Source organism: Symphalangus syndactylus, chromosome 1 (assembly GCF_028878055.3).
Source record: "Symphalangus syndactylus isolate Jambi chromosome 1, NHGRI_mSymSyn1-v2.1_pri, whole genome shotgun sequence".
NCBI classification, from domain to species: domain Eukaryota; kingdom Metazoa; phylum Chordata; class Mammalia; order Primates; family Hylobatidae; genus Symphalangus; species Symphalangus syndactylus.
In genome coordinates, this window is record NC_072423.2 from 62,244,484 (window position 1) to 62,259,971 (window position 15,488).

Below are 15,488 nucleotides of genomic sequence, written 5' to 3' on the forward strand. Positions count from 1 at the left end.
ACCATGTATTAGAGTACTACAATATAGAAATCACAGGTAAATTTAATATTGTAGAGGCTAATAGAACTTATAATAATACTGAGGTGGTTGATCAAATGTATTGTGAGATTGAATTAAAACCCCCTCACAACACTATCACTATGGAATAAAATTGGCCTGAAGAAGATTCAGACTTGATGAATTATTTTTAGGACTCTCAATCACTCATAGATGCATACCTGAGAGAATAGACAGCTATAAATCAGAGAGGCAAAAGAATTATTAAGTTAGTCCAAAATATGAGTAAGTTTGTTCCATTTTGTACTAGTATTATTGAACTGTTCAGTTGTCTAAATCCATACCAAACCCTTACTAGGTATTATAGATGTTTGGAATTAGATGCATTTTGATTGTCTGTGTGATTTGATTATATGATGCTGTAATGCAGGTAATTGCTCTCAAACCGAGAGTTGCCACCTGGTTTTAAAAAGGCCTTGAAGATTGGTGGTGGGGGCAGTGAAATATGCTGCGAAGGCTCATTCGAGAAGGCTGAGTTGTTTTGCTAAAGTACCTGCGAAGCACTGACCCCTGATCAAGACATGAAATGTACAGATTAACAACATTGCTTTATAACATGGGTCTGAGGAGTTTCGGGCCAGTTTGTTCCAGCTTTTAGCATTGCTGATTGGTACCAGTGAGACTGATGATTTGCACCTGGTCTTCATGAGCCCCAAGAGGCTCTGCCATTAGGGTTGATGACATAGCAAGAATATGCCTATGTGACCAGCAAGGTGTAAGAAACCTCAACTGAGGCTCCATTTTATGCTCCGTGGATTCAGGGTGTTTCATGCACACGTCAGCGGTTCCCAGACCAAGAGAGGACATACATACGTGTGGCCCTTACAAAGAGAGGATACTGGAGGTCAGGCCTCGGTTCTTCAGACCCCTAGGCTGGGAAAGCAGCCTTTGGCTGAGACAAATTTCCTAACTTTAATGCTGGTGCTAATCTAGTTCTTTTTCCTGCAATAAACCAAAGCACTGTCATTTTGGTTCCTGCAAGTCTTCTTTAGCAATCAAACCCTGTCTGTCACCATTAGTGCAGTTATTTTAGGAAAAAAGCAGGTACAGCTATAATTTTTCACCTGCATTTCCTCTGCCCCACTCCCACTGTCTCTCCTACGACCAGAGCTCACATCTCTCCCCCAACAGCAAGCACAGTGGAAACTGCAAGATGGGAGAAAATACTAGGACTTGATTTCTTCCATAAGTGGGTGAAAAATCCCAGAAAATGGAGGGTAAAGGGATTCTAGTAAGAAAGGGAGAGGTCAAAGAAGGAAGACTTCAAAGAACAGGCAGAAGAAAAAATGAAAATGAAGGCTGAGAGAGTGTGCATTTGGGCCACCTCTGGAAGCTTACACAGCAAGAGTACACTCCTGGTGTAGCCCAAGAGGGTAGAGTCACAAGACCAATGGGATAATATCCAATCCACTCTCCACCCCACTGGGCCTAGACTCTGTACATGAAGATTTACAAGGAAGAACTGCCTAAACCTGCATCTGGAATTACTTCATATTCAGGAGGAACAAAGGAGAAGAGGAGCCCAGGGAAGCAAGGAGTAGTAGGCAAGCTAGCAGGTGTCTTAATTTGTGCTGTCCCAGAAGCAGATCAGACAAGGATTCAAATGCAAGTAGTTTATCTAGCAGTAATTCCAGGAAACACTGGGAGAGTGGGGGAAGGAAGACAGTCAATAAGGGTATGCTATCAAACAAGTTACCACTTTGGTTAACTAAAATAATCCCACTGGGAACTCTGGAAGCCAGTATAGAACACACCCTCAGAGTTACTCCCATAGCCACGAAGAAGCTGTAAGTCACTGGTTGAAGACTGCTGGGGTTTGGGAGTGGCCTTATTTTTCCAGCACAGGAAACCATCTTTTCCTCCTAGGCCTCCAGGCCTGTGATGGGAGGGACTGCCATGAAGACCTCTGACATGCCCTCAAGACATTTTCCCTATTATCTTGGGGATTAACATTCATCTCATTATTTATGAAAATTTCTGCAGCCGGCTTGAATTTCTCCTCAGAAAATGGCATTTTCTTTTCTACCACATTGTCAGGTTGCAAATTTTCTGTACTTTTATGCTCTGTTTCCCTTATAAAACTGAATGTTTTAACAGCACCTGAGTCACCTCTTGAATGCTTTGCTACTTAAAAATTTCTTCCACCAGATACCCTAAATCATCTCTCTCAAGTTCAAAGTTCCACAAATCTCTAGGACAGGGGCAAAATGCCACCAGCCTCTTTCCTAAAACATAACAAGAGTCACCTTTGCTCCAGTTCCCAACAAGTTCCTCATCTCCATCTGAGACCACCTCAGCCTGGATTTCACTGTCCATATCATTATCAGCATTTTGGCCAAAGCCATTCAATAAGTCTCTAGGGAGTTCCAAATTTTCCCACATTTTCCTGTCTTCTTCTGAGCCTTCCAAACTCTTCCAACCTCTGACTGTTACCCAGTTCTAAAGTTGCTTCCACATTTTCAGGTATCTTTTCAGCAATGCCCCACTCTACTGGTACCAATTTACTGTATTAGTCCATTTTCACACTGCTGATAAAGACATACCCAAGACTGGGCAATTTACTAAAGAAAGGTTTAACTGGACTTACAGTTCCACATGGCTGGGGAAGCCTCACAATCATGGTGAAGGCAAGGAGGAGCAAGTCATGTCTTACATGGATGACAAGAGGCAAAGAGAGAGAGAGCTTGTGCAGGGGAACTCCTCTTTTTAAAACCATCAGATCTCATGAGACTTATTCACTATCATGAGAACAGCACAGGAAAGACTTCCCTCCATGATTCGATTACCTCCCACCAGGTTCCTCCCACAACACATGGGAATTCAAGATGAGATTTGGGTGGGGACACAGCCAAACTGTTTCAGCCTCTAACTGTTTAATAGTCTTGATTAAAAGGGCTTAATCATGACCTTTTGAATATTAAAGTCCATGATTATAGAACAGTCTATGTGAACAGATTATGTTGTATGATGAAGTCATCTAAGAAGATTACTGATAATAGTTGATGGGGTTTAACTGTATGTATTTATTTTTATTTACAGAATTTGAGGGCCAGACATGATGGCTTATGCCTATAATCCCAGCACTTTGGGAGTCTGAGTCGGGAGGACTGCTTGAGCCCAGGAGTTCAAGACCAGCCTGGGAAACACAAGGAGACCGCCATCTCTACAAAAATTTTAAAAATTAGCCAGGCTAATGGTAGTGCACACCTGTGGTCCCAGCTACTCAGGAGGCTGAGGTAGGAAGATTGTTCACTGAACTCCAGACTAGGCAATAGAGAGAGATATAATAATAATAATAATAATACCATAAGTATTTTAAAATAATAGAAACATTAGGTGTGACAGAGAAGGAAGGTGGTAGGTGCTGCCACACAAGTTAGAAAAATAGAAAAAGATTTGACACTTAGGAGTAAGATTCAATACACGTAAGTAAGTTCAAATAGAGATCTAGAATGTTCTGCAGCTACACCAGTTCTATTTTCACACAAAGTAAGAGATAATGAAATCTGATCCAAAATGATTCCTCACTATTCTTTTTCCTGAACGTTATCTACCTGGCAGCCAACTTCCATAAAGACAGTTCCCCACAACCTAAGGCCACAAGGCGAGATCCCCAGGGCTCTCTGGTTGCTTTCTTTTCCCACATGAAATGACAAAAAGTAGTGATTACCACACACAGTACAGAGAACCAATCCCTGATTACTTTCTGGGTGAGTCACTCAGTGCCCCTTCATAATCTTATCCACAATGGTTGCAGTCAACGCATTTACATTTATATCTTATCTGACACTACAGACAAAGTCAGCAATGTATTTATCAGCCTTTCTTTCCTTCCCTCTTCACACCAAATGCTCTCTAGAGCCTCTGGTTTTAGATGCTGAAATTATAAAATTACATAACACAACTACTGTGCTGCTTTTGTAACAGCAAAAGCCACCTTGAAAGTTGACTAGGCCAGGCGCAGTGGCTCACACCTGTAATCTCAGCACTTTGGGAGGCTGAGGCAGGCAGATCACAAAGTCAGGAGTTCCAGACCAGCCTGGCCAATATGGTGAAACCCCGTCTCTACTAAAAATACAAAAATTAGCCAGGCGTGGTGGCAGGCGCCTGTAGTCCCAGCTACTCGGGAGGCTGAGGCAGGAGAATTGCTTGAACCCGGGAGGTGGAGCTTGCAGTGAGCCGAGATCGCGCCCCTGCACTCCAGCCTGGCGATAGAGCGAGGCTCTGTCTCAAAAAAAAAGGAAAGAAAGTTGACTAAGTATAACTACTGGCTATATTTTTGAAAAAAACTTTGTAACTGTGGAAGAGTGTAAAAAAAAATCCTAGTGCCTCTTGTTAGTAAATTATTAATAAGTGATGCAAAGAAGAGTAACGGTTGAGGAGAGTGGCAAATGAGCTCCCCCTCACTCAGATTTCCTTAAAAAGATTAGAAATAATTTTCATGCTATCAGAAAAATCATAAAAACCCAATTTTAAGTCATGGCTGTCTATATATGTATTTTATAACATACTTTTTTTTTGAGACAGTCTTGCTCTGTCACCCAGGCTGGAATGCAGTGGTGTGATCTTGGCTCACTGCAGCCTCCACCTCTCGGTTTCAAGAAATTCTCATGCCTCAGCCTCCCAAGTAGCTGGGATTACAGGCATGGGTCACCACGCCCAGCTAATTTTTGTGCTTTCTTAGTAGAGACAGGGTTTCGCCATGTTGGCCAGGCTGGTCTCAAACTCCTGGGCTCAAGTGATCTACCTGCCTTTGCCTCCCTATAACATACAGTTTTTTTGTTGCTGCTGTTGTTGTTTTTTGAGATGGAATCTTACTCTGTTGCCCAGACTGGAGTGCAGTGGAGCAATCTCAGCTCACTGCAACCTCCACCTCCCAGGTTCAAGCGATTCTCCCACCTCAGCCTCCCAAGTAGCTGGAATTACGGTGCCCACCACCTCACCTGGCTAATTTTTTTGTATTTTTAGTAGAGACAGGGTTTCACCACGTTGGCCAGGCTGGTCTTGAACTCCTGACCTCAGGTGATCTGCCCACCTCGGCCTCCCAAAGTGCTAGGATTACAGGTGTGAGCCACCATGCCCAGCCCTTATAACATAACATTTTTAAAAACTGCAAGTACTATCCTGCACATAAGCCTTCCAGCTGTATAAATGCAGTATGTGTATATATGTATATACACATATATATATACACACACATATATATGTACATATATACACATACTGCATTTATATATATAAAACAGGATGTCCATAGGATTTTGAAACAAATTGTTAAAACCTATAGTGACCAGGAGTGGTGGCTCATGCCTGTAATTCCCAGCACTTTGGGAGGCCGAGGCATATGGATAGCTTGAGCCCACGAGTCTGAGACCAACCTGGGCAACATAGCAAAACTCCATCTCCACAAAAAAAATACGAACAGCAGCCCCCCAGTAACATGTGCAACTATAAATGCACGTACTTGTCTCTTGTTTTCAAAATATTGAAATAAAACCAGAGTAACTTCCCAACATGATTTTTTAAAATAAATTCTTCATTGGAATGTGAATTTAATCATTTTTTTCTCTTACATGTGAAATTGTAAAACTAGACGCCTATTTAAGCTGAACTTTTAGAAGCTTTCAACAAGGAAACTTTTTAGAAATTCGTGTTTCAAATATCAGATATATAATTTCTGTATGCTTTTCAATATGTTTTGGGGATTGATTTATAATTTAATTAAAAGGTATTTTATGGGATGCATGCTGCAAATTATTTTGGAACGTATGACACAAGATGTTTCACATCTGTTTTATAAAACCATTGTCCAAGATGGTGACAATCAAATATATCTTTGATTTTTAACTTTTCACACATAATTCAAATACAATGAAATTCACTCTTTTAAAGTGTACAATTCAGTGGCTTTTAGTATATTCATGTATAAGTTTTAATGTGGTCATCTTAACTATATACTGAAAAGTGGAATTGCTGGGTCAAATGGCAATTATATGTTTAACTTTTTGAGGAACGCCAAACTATTTTCTGAAGCAGCTGCACCATTTTATCCTCATGTAAAAGGCAGTATTACAAGAGTTCCAATTTCTTCACATCCCTGTTAACACTGGTTACTTTCTGTTTATTGTTATTATTATAATACCCATCCTGGTGGGTGTAAAGTGGTATCTCACCATGGTTTTGATTTGGATTTCCCTAATGAATAATTTTCTATGTTTGTTGGCTATGAAATAGGAGCATCAAGAAACCCCCATAAATTAAATCAAGAAAGTTCAACAGATATATTTATGAAAGAGCATTAGAACATAGATCTATACCAATGGCTCACCCTGTTATCCACACTATTGCCAGATTCTAATTTTGCCTCCTAAACATTTTTTAAATCCATCAACATTTTTTCTACTCCATTGCCATTATTATAGTCTAAACTAGGATAATGTTGCTATAACATTCATATGTAAGTTTTTATGTGGACGTGCTTTCAATTCTCTTGACTATATACTGAAGAGTGGAATTGCTGTATTTCTGCAATAGCCTCTTATCCACTTTTGTTACTTTTCAATCCATTCTCTACCTAGCAACCAGAGGTAACTTTCTAAAATACAAATCTGATTGTGCCACTCTTCTGTGAGGTCGTAGTGAGCAGAGATTTTGCCACTGCACTCCAGCCTGGTGACAGAGCGAGACTCTGTCTCAAAAAAATAAAAAATTCAGTAGCTGTGACAAACCGTACAGCTCACAAAGCCAAAACTATTTAATATCTAGATGTTTACAGAAAACATTTGTCAATCCCTGGTTTATGCTTCTTGACTACATCCAGAGTTCTCCCTTGTTTCTCCCTAAGTAGTCTCTCAGTACCAACCCATGGCCTGCTTAGATACACATGCTAAGTCTTACATCCTCAATAACTTCCCAGTCCTACCAGGTGATTTGTTCTGTCCTGCTGTCTGCCTAGCAGGACAAGAGGAAAGACAAATGCAAAGATGGCATTTGCAAACAAGGGTCATCAATGACAGCCACCTAATTCCTTCATGAGCTTTGCAAAACTCAGTACAGAAGAGAGATAACTTGCCCAAGCTCTCAAGGCTAGTAAAAAGCAGACACAGGATTCAAACCCAAGTCAGATTTCAGAGACCTGGTTCTTAACTATTATACTATATCGTCTCCCTACAGGAGGCTAAGAACTTGGTAACCCCAATGTCAACTTAGAATTCTAGGTACTTGCTGGGCGTGATGACTCACACCTGTAATCCCAGAACTTTGGGAGGCCGAGGAGGGTGGATCACCTGAGGTCAGGAGTTTGAGATCAGCCTGGCCAACATGGTGAATCCCTGTCTCTACTAAAAATGCAAAAATTAGCCAGGCATGGTGGCATGCCCCTGTAATTCCAGCTACTCGGGAGGCTGAGGCAAGAGAATTTTTGAACCCGGGAGGCAGAGGCTGCAGTGAGCCAAGATCGCGCCACTGCACTCCAGCCTGGGCGACAGAGTGAGACCCCGTCTTAAAAAAAAAAAAAAAATTCTAGGTACTGTTAAAATCCTCAGAAATAGCTTATCTCAAATACAAGGTATGACTTTATCAAATTCTTATCACATACTAAGCACCACAGAAGGAATCTTATTTAATCCCCATAACTAACCTAGACAGGGAGGAATTATAACCCACATTTTTACAAATTAGAAAATTAAGGGCAGGCCGGGTGCAGTAGCTCACGCCTATAATCCTAGCACTTTGGGAGGCCAAGGCAGGTGGATCACCTGAGGTCAGGAGTTCGAGACCAATCTGACCAAGATGAAACCCCAACTCTACTAAAAATACAAAAATTAGCCAGGCGTGGTGGCAGGCGCCTGTGGTCCCAGCTACTCAAGAAGAATTGCTTGAACCTGGGAGGCAGAGATTGCAGTGAGCCAAAATTGTGCCAATGCACTCCAGCCTGGGCGATGGAGAGACTGTCTCAAAAAAAAAAGAAATTAAGGGCGAAAAGAAAGCTGAAGTTCCCAGATAAATTCACAGACAAGTATACCAGTGGGATGGTGATAAAGTGTTGAAATTTACAGACTAGGTCATAAGACATGCAAAACTGTAACCTTATTTTTCTGTATCTGAACCAAGCTTGATAACAAGCACTCATCTTTCTATTCCTGGGAGAAAAAAATGTTAGTTTCAGATTACTCAGTCACTTCGGGTACAAAATGTAGTAACCAAAAGTGTTCAATTTTATTAATCATCAGGGAAATACAAATTAAAACCACAAAGTGATGCCATTACACACCACACAGTATGATGAAAATGAAAATGATAATGCCAAATGTACATGTGTGGCAACTAGAACTCTCATTCATTTACTGGCAGAAGTGTAAATTGGTATAATGATTTTGGAAAACTGCTTGGCAGAATGAGGGATGTCCTGGAGCTGGCTTGTACAAGCTCACAGAAGCAACTGTTAAATTTTTAGCTATTTTGTAAACCAAATGAATTCACTTTGGTAGCTTGAAACTGGAGAGAACGGGAGTATTTACACATGGAAACTTGTCAAACATTACAAATCAGCACCTAGCCCAGCACACAGCTGGGCAGAATATACCAAAGTTCCACATACACATATCCTAATGCCCAGCAAATTCATTCCTGGGTATATACCCTATAGAAACGTGTACATATGTTCACCAACAGCCATGTACAGAAATGTTGATAGTGGCACTAATTGTAATAGCTTCAAACTGGAAACCCAAATATCCATAAAGAGAATTGGTAAATAAACTGTCACATTCATTCGATGGAATACCATGCAGTGATAAGAATGAACGAATTAGGCCAGGTACAGGCTGGGGTCACACCTGTAATCCCAGCGCTCTGGCAGGCTGAGGCAGGAGGATTGCTTGAGCTCAGGAGTTTGAGGCTAAAGTAAGCTATGATCGTGCCACTGCACTCCAGCCTGGGTGACAGAGTGAGACTCCAACTCCTAAAAAAACAAAAAACTAAAAAACAAAAAAACGAATGAAAGAACTTTTGCTACATGCAACAACCTAGATGAGTTTCACAAACAAAATGTTAGAAAAGGAGCCAAAACAAGGGTACTATCTAATTCCACTTGCTTAACTGGCAAAACAGACCAAACTCATCTCCGGTGTCGGAAATTAGGGAAGTGGTTACTTGGCAGGGAGGACAGCAGATAATGACCAGTTGAGACACAAGGGGATTGTGAGGTGTTGGTGTTGCCCTTTGTCAATCTACGTGGTGATTACGTATGTGTTTACCTTGTGAAGATTTATCAGTAAAAAGTTCAATCTGGCCAGGCATGGCGGCTCATGCCTGTAATCCCAGCACTTTGGAAGGCCAAGATAGGCAAATCACTTGAGCTCAGGAGATAGAGACCAGCCTGGGCAACATGGTGAAATCCCATCCCTACAAAACATATAAAAATTAGCCTGGTGTGGTAGCATGCACCTGTAGTCCCAACTACTCAGGATGTTGAGGTGGGAGGATTGCTTGAGCCAGGGAGGTCAAGGCTGCAGTGAGCCATGATCAGGCCACTGCACTCCAGCCTGGGCAACAGAGCAAGACCCTGTCTCAAAAAAAAAAAAGTTCAATTTAAAAAAACTAGTCACTTCCATAACTGGACATCCGTAAGCAAAAAACAAAACAAAAAAACTTTGACTTTAATCTCACACCTTATGTAAAAACTAAAAATGGAAAATAGATCTAAATGAAAAATACAAAATGATGTAACTTTAAAAACAGAAGAAAATCTAGACCTGGGGTTAGGCAAAGTCCTTAGATGTTGCATCAAAAAGAATGATCCAAAAAAGAGGGAAAAAAAAGATAATTAGATCTCATCAAAATTAACAACTTTACTCTGCAAAATACACTGCTAAGAGAATGAAAAGACAAGCCACAGGCTAGGAGAAAATATTTGGAAATCATTTATCTGATAAAGGAATTGTAATCAAACTATTTCCCGGTTTTGAAATTTTACTAGAGTTATGTTACTGTTAGGGGAGGCTCAGTGATGGGTACACAGGACCTACTATTTTTGTAACTTCTTGTGAGGCTACAATTATTTCAAGGCAAAAAGGTTACTTTTTTTTTTTTTTTTGAGATGGAGTTTCGCTCCTGTCGCCAGGCTGGAGTGCAAAGGCACGATCTGGGCTCACTGCAATCTCAGCCTCCCGGGTTCAAGTGATATTTCTGCCTCAGCCCCCCTGGAGTAGCTGGGATTACAGGTGCCCGCCACCACACCCAGCTAATTTTTTTTGTATTTTTAGTAGAGACAGGTTTGACCGTGTTGGTCAGGCTGGTCTCAACCTCCTGACCTCAAGTGATCCGCCTGCCTCAGCCACCCAAAGTGCTGGGATTACAGACGTGAGACACTGTGCCTGGCCAAAAAGCTTACTTTTTTAAAAAGGATCTTGGGAGTTATCAAGCAAACTGCCTATTTTTTCCCATCTTTGGCTAGTATTAAATATTCCAACACAATATTAATGGAGCAATCACTGATAACACTTTCCTGGATGACAATCTGACTTAACTAATCAAAAGCTATTAGAATGTACAAACCTTGACCAAGAAATTCTGTATCTAGGAGCTTCTCCTAAAGAAATAATTAAAGATACATAAAAAAATCTGCAAATGAGGTAGGTTTTCACAGTTGTTTATAACAGTAAAAAGTTGAAAAAAATTTAAAAATTAGAAATAAGTGGAGGACTAGTTAGTATAATATAATACTGAGAAGACAATACAATGCAGCTATAAGAAATTTAAGCCATAGAATATTTATTGACATGGAAAATGTGAACAATATACTTCTATATGAAATATGTAGGCTACAAAACAGTATATACAATTTAATGCCATTTTTATGGAAAGAAAAATAACCATATATACAAAATCATACGTAAGAAAAAAATAATATAAGGATGTACATACCAAATATTAATAATAATGGCTATCTCTGGATAGTGGAATCAGAGGGATTATGTAATTTTCCCAATAAATTTTCCTGTCCTCCAAACAGTATCCACTTCATACTATTATTTCTTGGTTGTAATTAGTTTGATATAATTCTCTTCAGAAAGGCTCTGTTTCATTACATATACCTCAAAGCATACTTTTGATGTAGCTTCTGCAATTCCCATCTAAAAAGCAGATAAAACTTGCTCTTATATTCTGGCATATGAAGACTATTTGTAATTAACACACTATAAAATATGGCAAAGCAGGCCAGGCATGGTGGCTCACACCTGTAATTCCAATGCCTTGGCAGGAAGATCAATTGAGGCCAGGAGCTCAAGACGAGCCTGGGCAACATAAGAAGACCCTATCTTTACAAAAAATTTTAAAAATTAGCCAGGTGTGATAGCACATGCCTATAATCCCAGCTACTTGGCAGGCTGGAAGGTCAAGGCTGCAGTGAGCCATGATCATGCCACTGCACTCCAGCCTAGGTGACAGAGCAAGATCTCATCTCTAAAAAAAAATTTTTAAATAAAGCAAAATATGCCACAGCATAGATCTGATTGTAGAAAATTATTATATGGAGAACTGATAAATCTCCTAATCAAGACAAAAATTTTATATAGAGGAAAAAAATACTATCTATCATTAGTTCAAGTTTCCATTAAGAGTAGGGTGTGAAATAGCTCCAAGTTCAGAAATGGAGAATTTTGCATCTCTCCCTCTTACCAGCCAATTGACTTTAGGTAAAGAATACTAGAGTTTTTTAGTTAGTAAAATATAGTTAATAATTCTGTATAAAGGAGCAAAAGTAAGTTTCTCATTGTTTCCTATCTCCCTTCATAGGTTTGACATGTTGAAATTGGGAAATTATTTAATGTTAACAGTTTCTAACTTATTTAATTATGTAAAATAATTAATTTTTAAATTATTTTAACAGTTAAAACATAAAGCATACTTTTCATGGAACCAAGTGTTCCAAACACAAAAAGGTCATTCTCTGATGACTCTTGATAACATACAACGTAAAATATAGTTATAACAAATATAATTTAGAATTTATATTTCAGAATCCATCCTGGTGTAAAGCTATTTACTATAACCTTACTAAAAATACCAACGGTAAGGATGTTGGATCTTTTAAAGGTAAAACATCAGAGAAAAGAGAAAAAGACCTGTTTGTCCAATTCTCTGTGCTTTCCATGCTCTAGCACCATCCCAAAGTTGCCTCCTAACTTCTGTTTCCTCCCTGGGAAGGGAAGTCCAGGCAAATCTGTGATCAGTTAATAACTTTTAACAATTGTTTGCCATTACATCTGAAAGTGAACAGTTAATCACTTATTGTTATATCTCAAAGGTAAATTTCATTGTCTAAATGCCTAGAGGTAACTGGAAGATGAAAGAAACATAAAGGTTTGATGATAGCAGGAAAAAAATGTTTTTCCAATGAAAAGGTTTGCTCCTTCTCTCTGCAAAATCTTGGAACTGAGAAAGCTGTCTGGAGTGCAGATGGAAAGCAGGCATCAAATTGATGTAACTACACAACATACTCCTGCCCTACACCAGGGTCATTCTGCCACCTCTATCCCACTCTACAAATGTCCCATTCACCACAGCCTAACTTCTATCATAGTTCTAATTCCTCAGTGAAGATCACAAGAAAGGTACTTCCAGGTTGTTAAAAGAAACGAGAATGTTACACCAACACATTTCTGGGGTGGAAGGAGACTACTGACACTCCATATTTATTGCTTACATTACAAGAATTAAACAAAAAAAGCCGACTAGAAAATCACTTTCTGAAATTTCACAATCATCAATTTGCAACAGAAAGTGAAGCATAATATTTATGCTAACAAATACGTTGGATGAATTATCACCTCAGCACATAACTGCAGATGGATACTCCTGGATTTTCACTTAATCCATTACTCGATGAACACTATAAAATGAAAGGTGACATACTTATGAACTAAAATCAGAAGAAGAAACTCTCCAAGATCAATCTTAAATGAGCCCCTATTCCAATAAGCCATAAAGAGCAGTAAAAGGCAATATTCATTTAACAGTACAAGAATCTCGATGACAAGAAATCAGGTATTTATATTCCTCTAGAGACATTTCTTCTCCACCTAACAAAGGCACTTGACATGTACTGAAATGGACAGTTAATTCAGGTACTGCCCTGGGCAACTGTTACCTTGCTAAAATTAGATGAAGTGGTGATTAAGTGCAAATTAGTTCTCCAAATAAGCCTGAAACACACATGAATAGATCATAAGTTCTCTATTTTTGGCAGATGATATAACCAAAGAAGAAAAGCTAATGTTGGTATCCATGCTGAATTGGCTGACTTGAGCAGTCAAGGATACTCTCTCTGCACAATATATTCCTTGATTACTATGGAATGTATATATAATTATAGGCAAATTAACCTTTCCTATAGTTTCAGGTATTAATGTTCATTCCTCTTCTTGTCTTTTCTTACTTTTTTGTTCTTTCCCAAAGACTTAGATGACTCCTCCTGAAAAAGACACAAATCAGTGCAGCATCTCTCCATTTACATAAAGATGAAACTTTCAATCTAATCACTTAGAATATATTTATACATATATATTCCACATATATTCATACATATATGTATGTATGTATATATGTTACGGTGAGGGTATAATCACTTTCATATGTGTCATTTCTGTGTTTTACAGGGTACTTTCACTTATAGGCTAATATTTTTTAAACAAGAATAATCAAGGAAACTTTATTTATCTAGTAGATTTATGTTTGAATAATTTCAATATTATTTCATCTATTGTCCCACTTTCCCAAGTAAGGCAGTAAAATTTAAATAAGGCAGATATGAACATACCTAAAATATAAAACAAAATAAACTCAAAGTATAAAGGAACAAAGCATCTAAAGGTATGCCAGTGGAGGGGGAGATGTTTTGACACTAATGGAGAATTTCAGAATTTTATAGATGTTTAAAGAACATCTAGTCTGATGTGATATCAGCTACAACCACTCTGGGGCTCAATTTTAGGGATGGAACCTAGTTGGTCTTAAAAGGTTTTTCTAATTATAAAATTCTATGAATCTATGAAATCAAGGTGCGAAGGGATGAAGTGATCTGTCCAAAGTCACGTGACTGGCCAGACACACTGTTTAGAGTCTAGGTCTCCAGGTTCTTAGTCCAAAGGTTTTACCAATTCACCACCCACATTCTGATTCATTCTTAATTTTCTGTCTTTTTAAAAAATTCCCAGGCAGTGATGAGAAATTCTCTAGATGTAGTATGAGGAGCCACTTACAGGTGAATTTGTGTAGTTCTTTTCCACTAGTATGTTTCTGGCACAGTTGTTGATATGTTTAAAGCGATCTGGTCCTAGCAGAATCCCTCCGTACCAGCGTGATACTACCACCATGACATTCTTCACATTCAAAATCTGTTATTTTTTGGAAGCATAATTAGATACATAGACAGATATGTACAAATATGAGTTTTAAAAAAGGAGAATGAAATAACCCATATATAAAATCGCACATAAAATTTCCCAGTGACTTTAATTGTAGAGCCATATGAGTAGGCACTGAGTGAGATTACTAACAATTCAGGGAGTGAAATGGAAGAACAGAAGGGAATCTGGAAAACCATCACTGTGTTTCACAATGTCCTCAAATTCCCAGATTTGGGGCAACTGGACAGAGTGAAGGGGAGACCATGCAAGTAGGATTCTAGCACCTGGTGACTTCAACCAGAACAGCTAAGTTTAAGCAGCATTTTATCACTAGGCGAAATAACAACAAAAAAAACCCTGCTTCTGAACAAAGCTACAGGGGCTGCACGAGGCATCAATCCCTGGTGCTATTAGTAAGGTCTTCATCAGTTGAGATCTAGATCAGTCTCACTCTGTCACCCAGGTTAGAGTGCAGTGGCGCAATCTTGGCTCACTGCAACCTCTGCCTCCTGGGCTCAAGTGATCCTCCCACCTCAGCCTCCCAAGTAGCTGGGACCTACAGGTGCATGCACCACCATGCCCGGCTAATTTTTGTGTTTTTTTGGTAGAGTCAGGATTTCACTATGTTGCCCAGGCTGGTTTCGAACTCCTGGGCTCAAGTGATCTCCCCGCCTTGGCTTCCCAAAGTGCTAGGATTACAGGCGTGAGACACCATGCCTGGCCATCTTCATCAGTTTGACATTTGTCAAATGCTGCCCTTAATGTGAAGCCCACCAGTTTACAGGCCTGACCCACAAACACAGTTACTATTCAAGGCAAAGGCCTTGTTAGAAAACAAACCTTCACATACAAGAGCAGAAAAAAACCAGGTAACTACCTTAGGAAAAAAACAATCCAATCCTAAAATTAATGAACAATAAATGATCACCAGACAGATGAAGAAAATCCAGCAGCATGAAAGAGAAAGGACAAGATAAACAAAAATGGACCAGGAAAAAATTTTTTAGGGGTGAGAACATC

At 39.3% G+C, this 15,488-nt stretch overlaps 1 protein-coding gene across 6 annotated transcripts in view; it reads right to left on the bottom strand.

Annotated features, from left to right (window-relative positions):
* IMPACT (impact RWD domain protein) overlaps window positions 1-15,488 on the bottom strand; it is a 70,213-nt gene that overhangs the window by 33,236 nt on the left and 21,489 nt on the right. For 2 of the 6 annotated variants that reach the window (XM_055235863.2, XM_063616518.1), the window contains exons 10-12: window positions 14,322-14,456; window positions 13,499-13,534; window positions 10,814-12,952 (exon numbers count right to left, since the gene is read on the bottom strand). In XM_055235863.2, the coding sequence (XP_055091838.2) occupies window positions 12,887-12,952; window positions 13,499-13,534; window positions 14,322-14,456 (237 nt within the window). In that variant the 3' untranslated portion in view covers window positions 10,814-12,886. Of the gene's footprint in view, window positions 1-10,813; window positions 13,535-14,321; window positions 14,457-14,483; window positions 15,369-15,488 lie in introns of those variants that run through there. The other 4 variants (XM_055235881.2, XM_063616511.1, XM_055235873.2 and 1 more) reach the window with 4 other exon arrangements.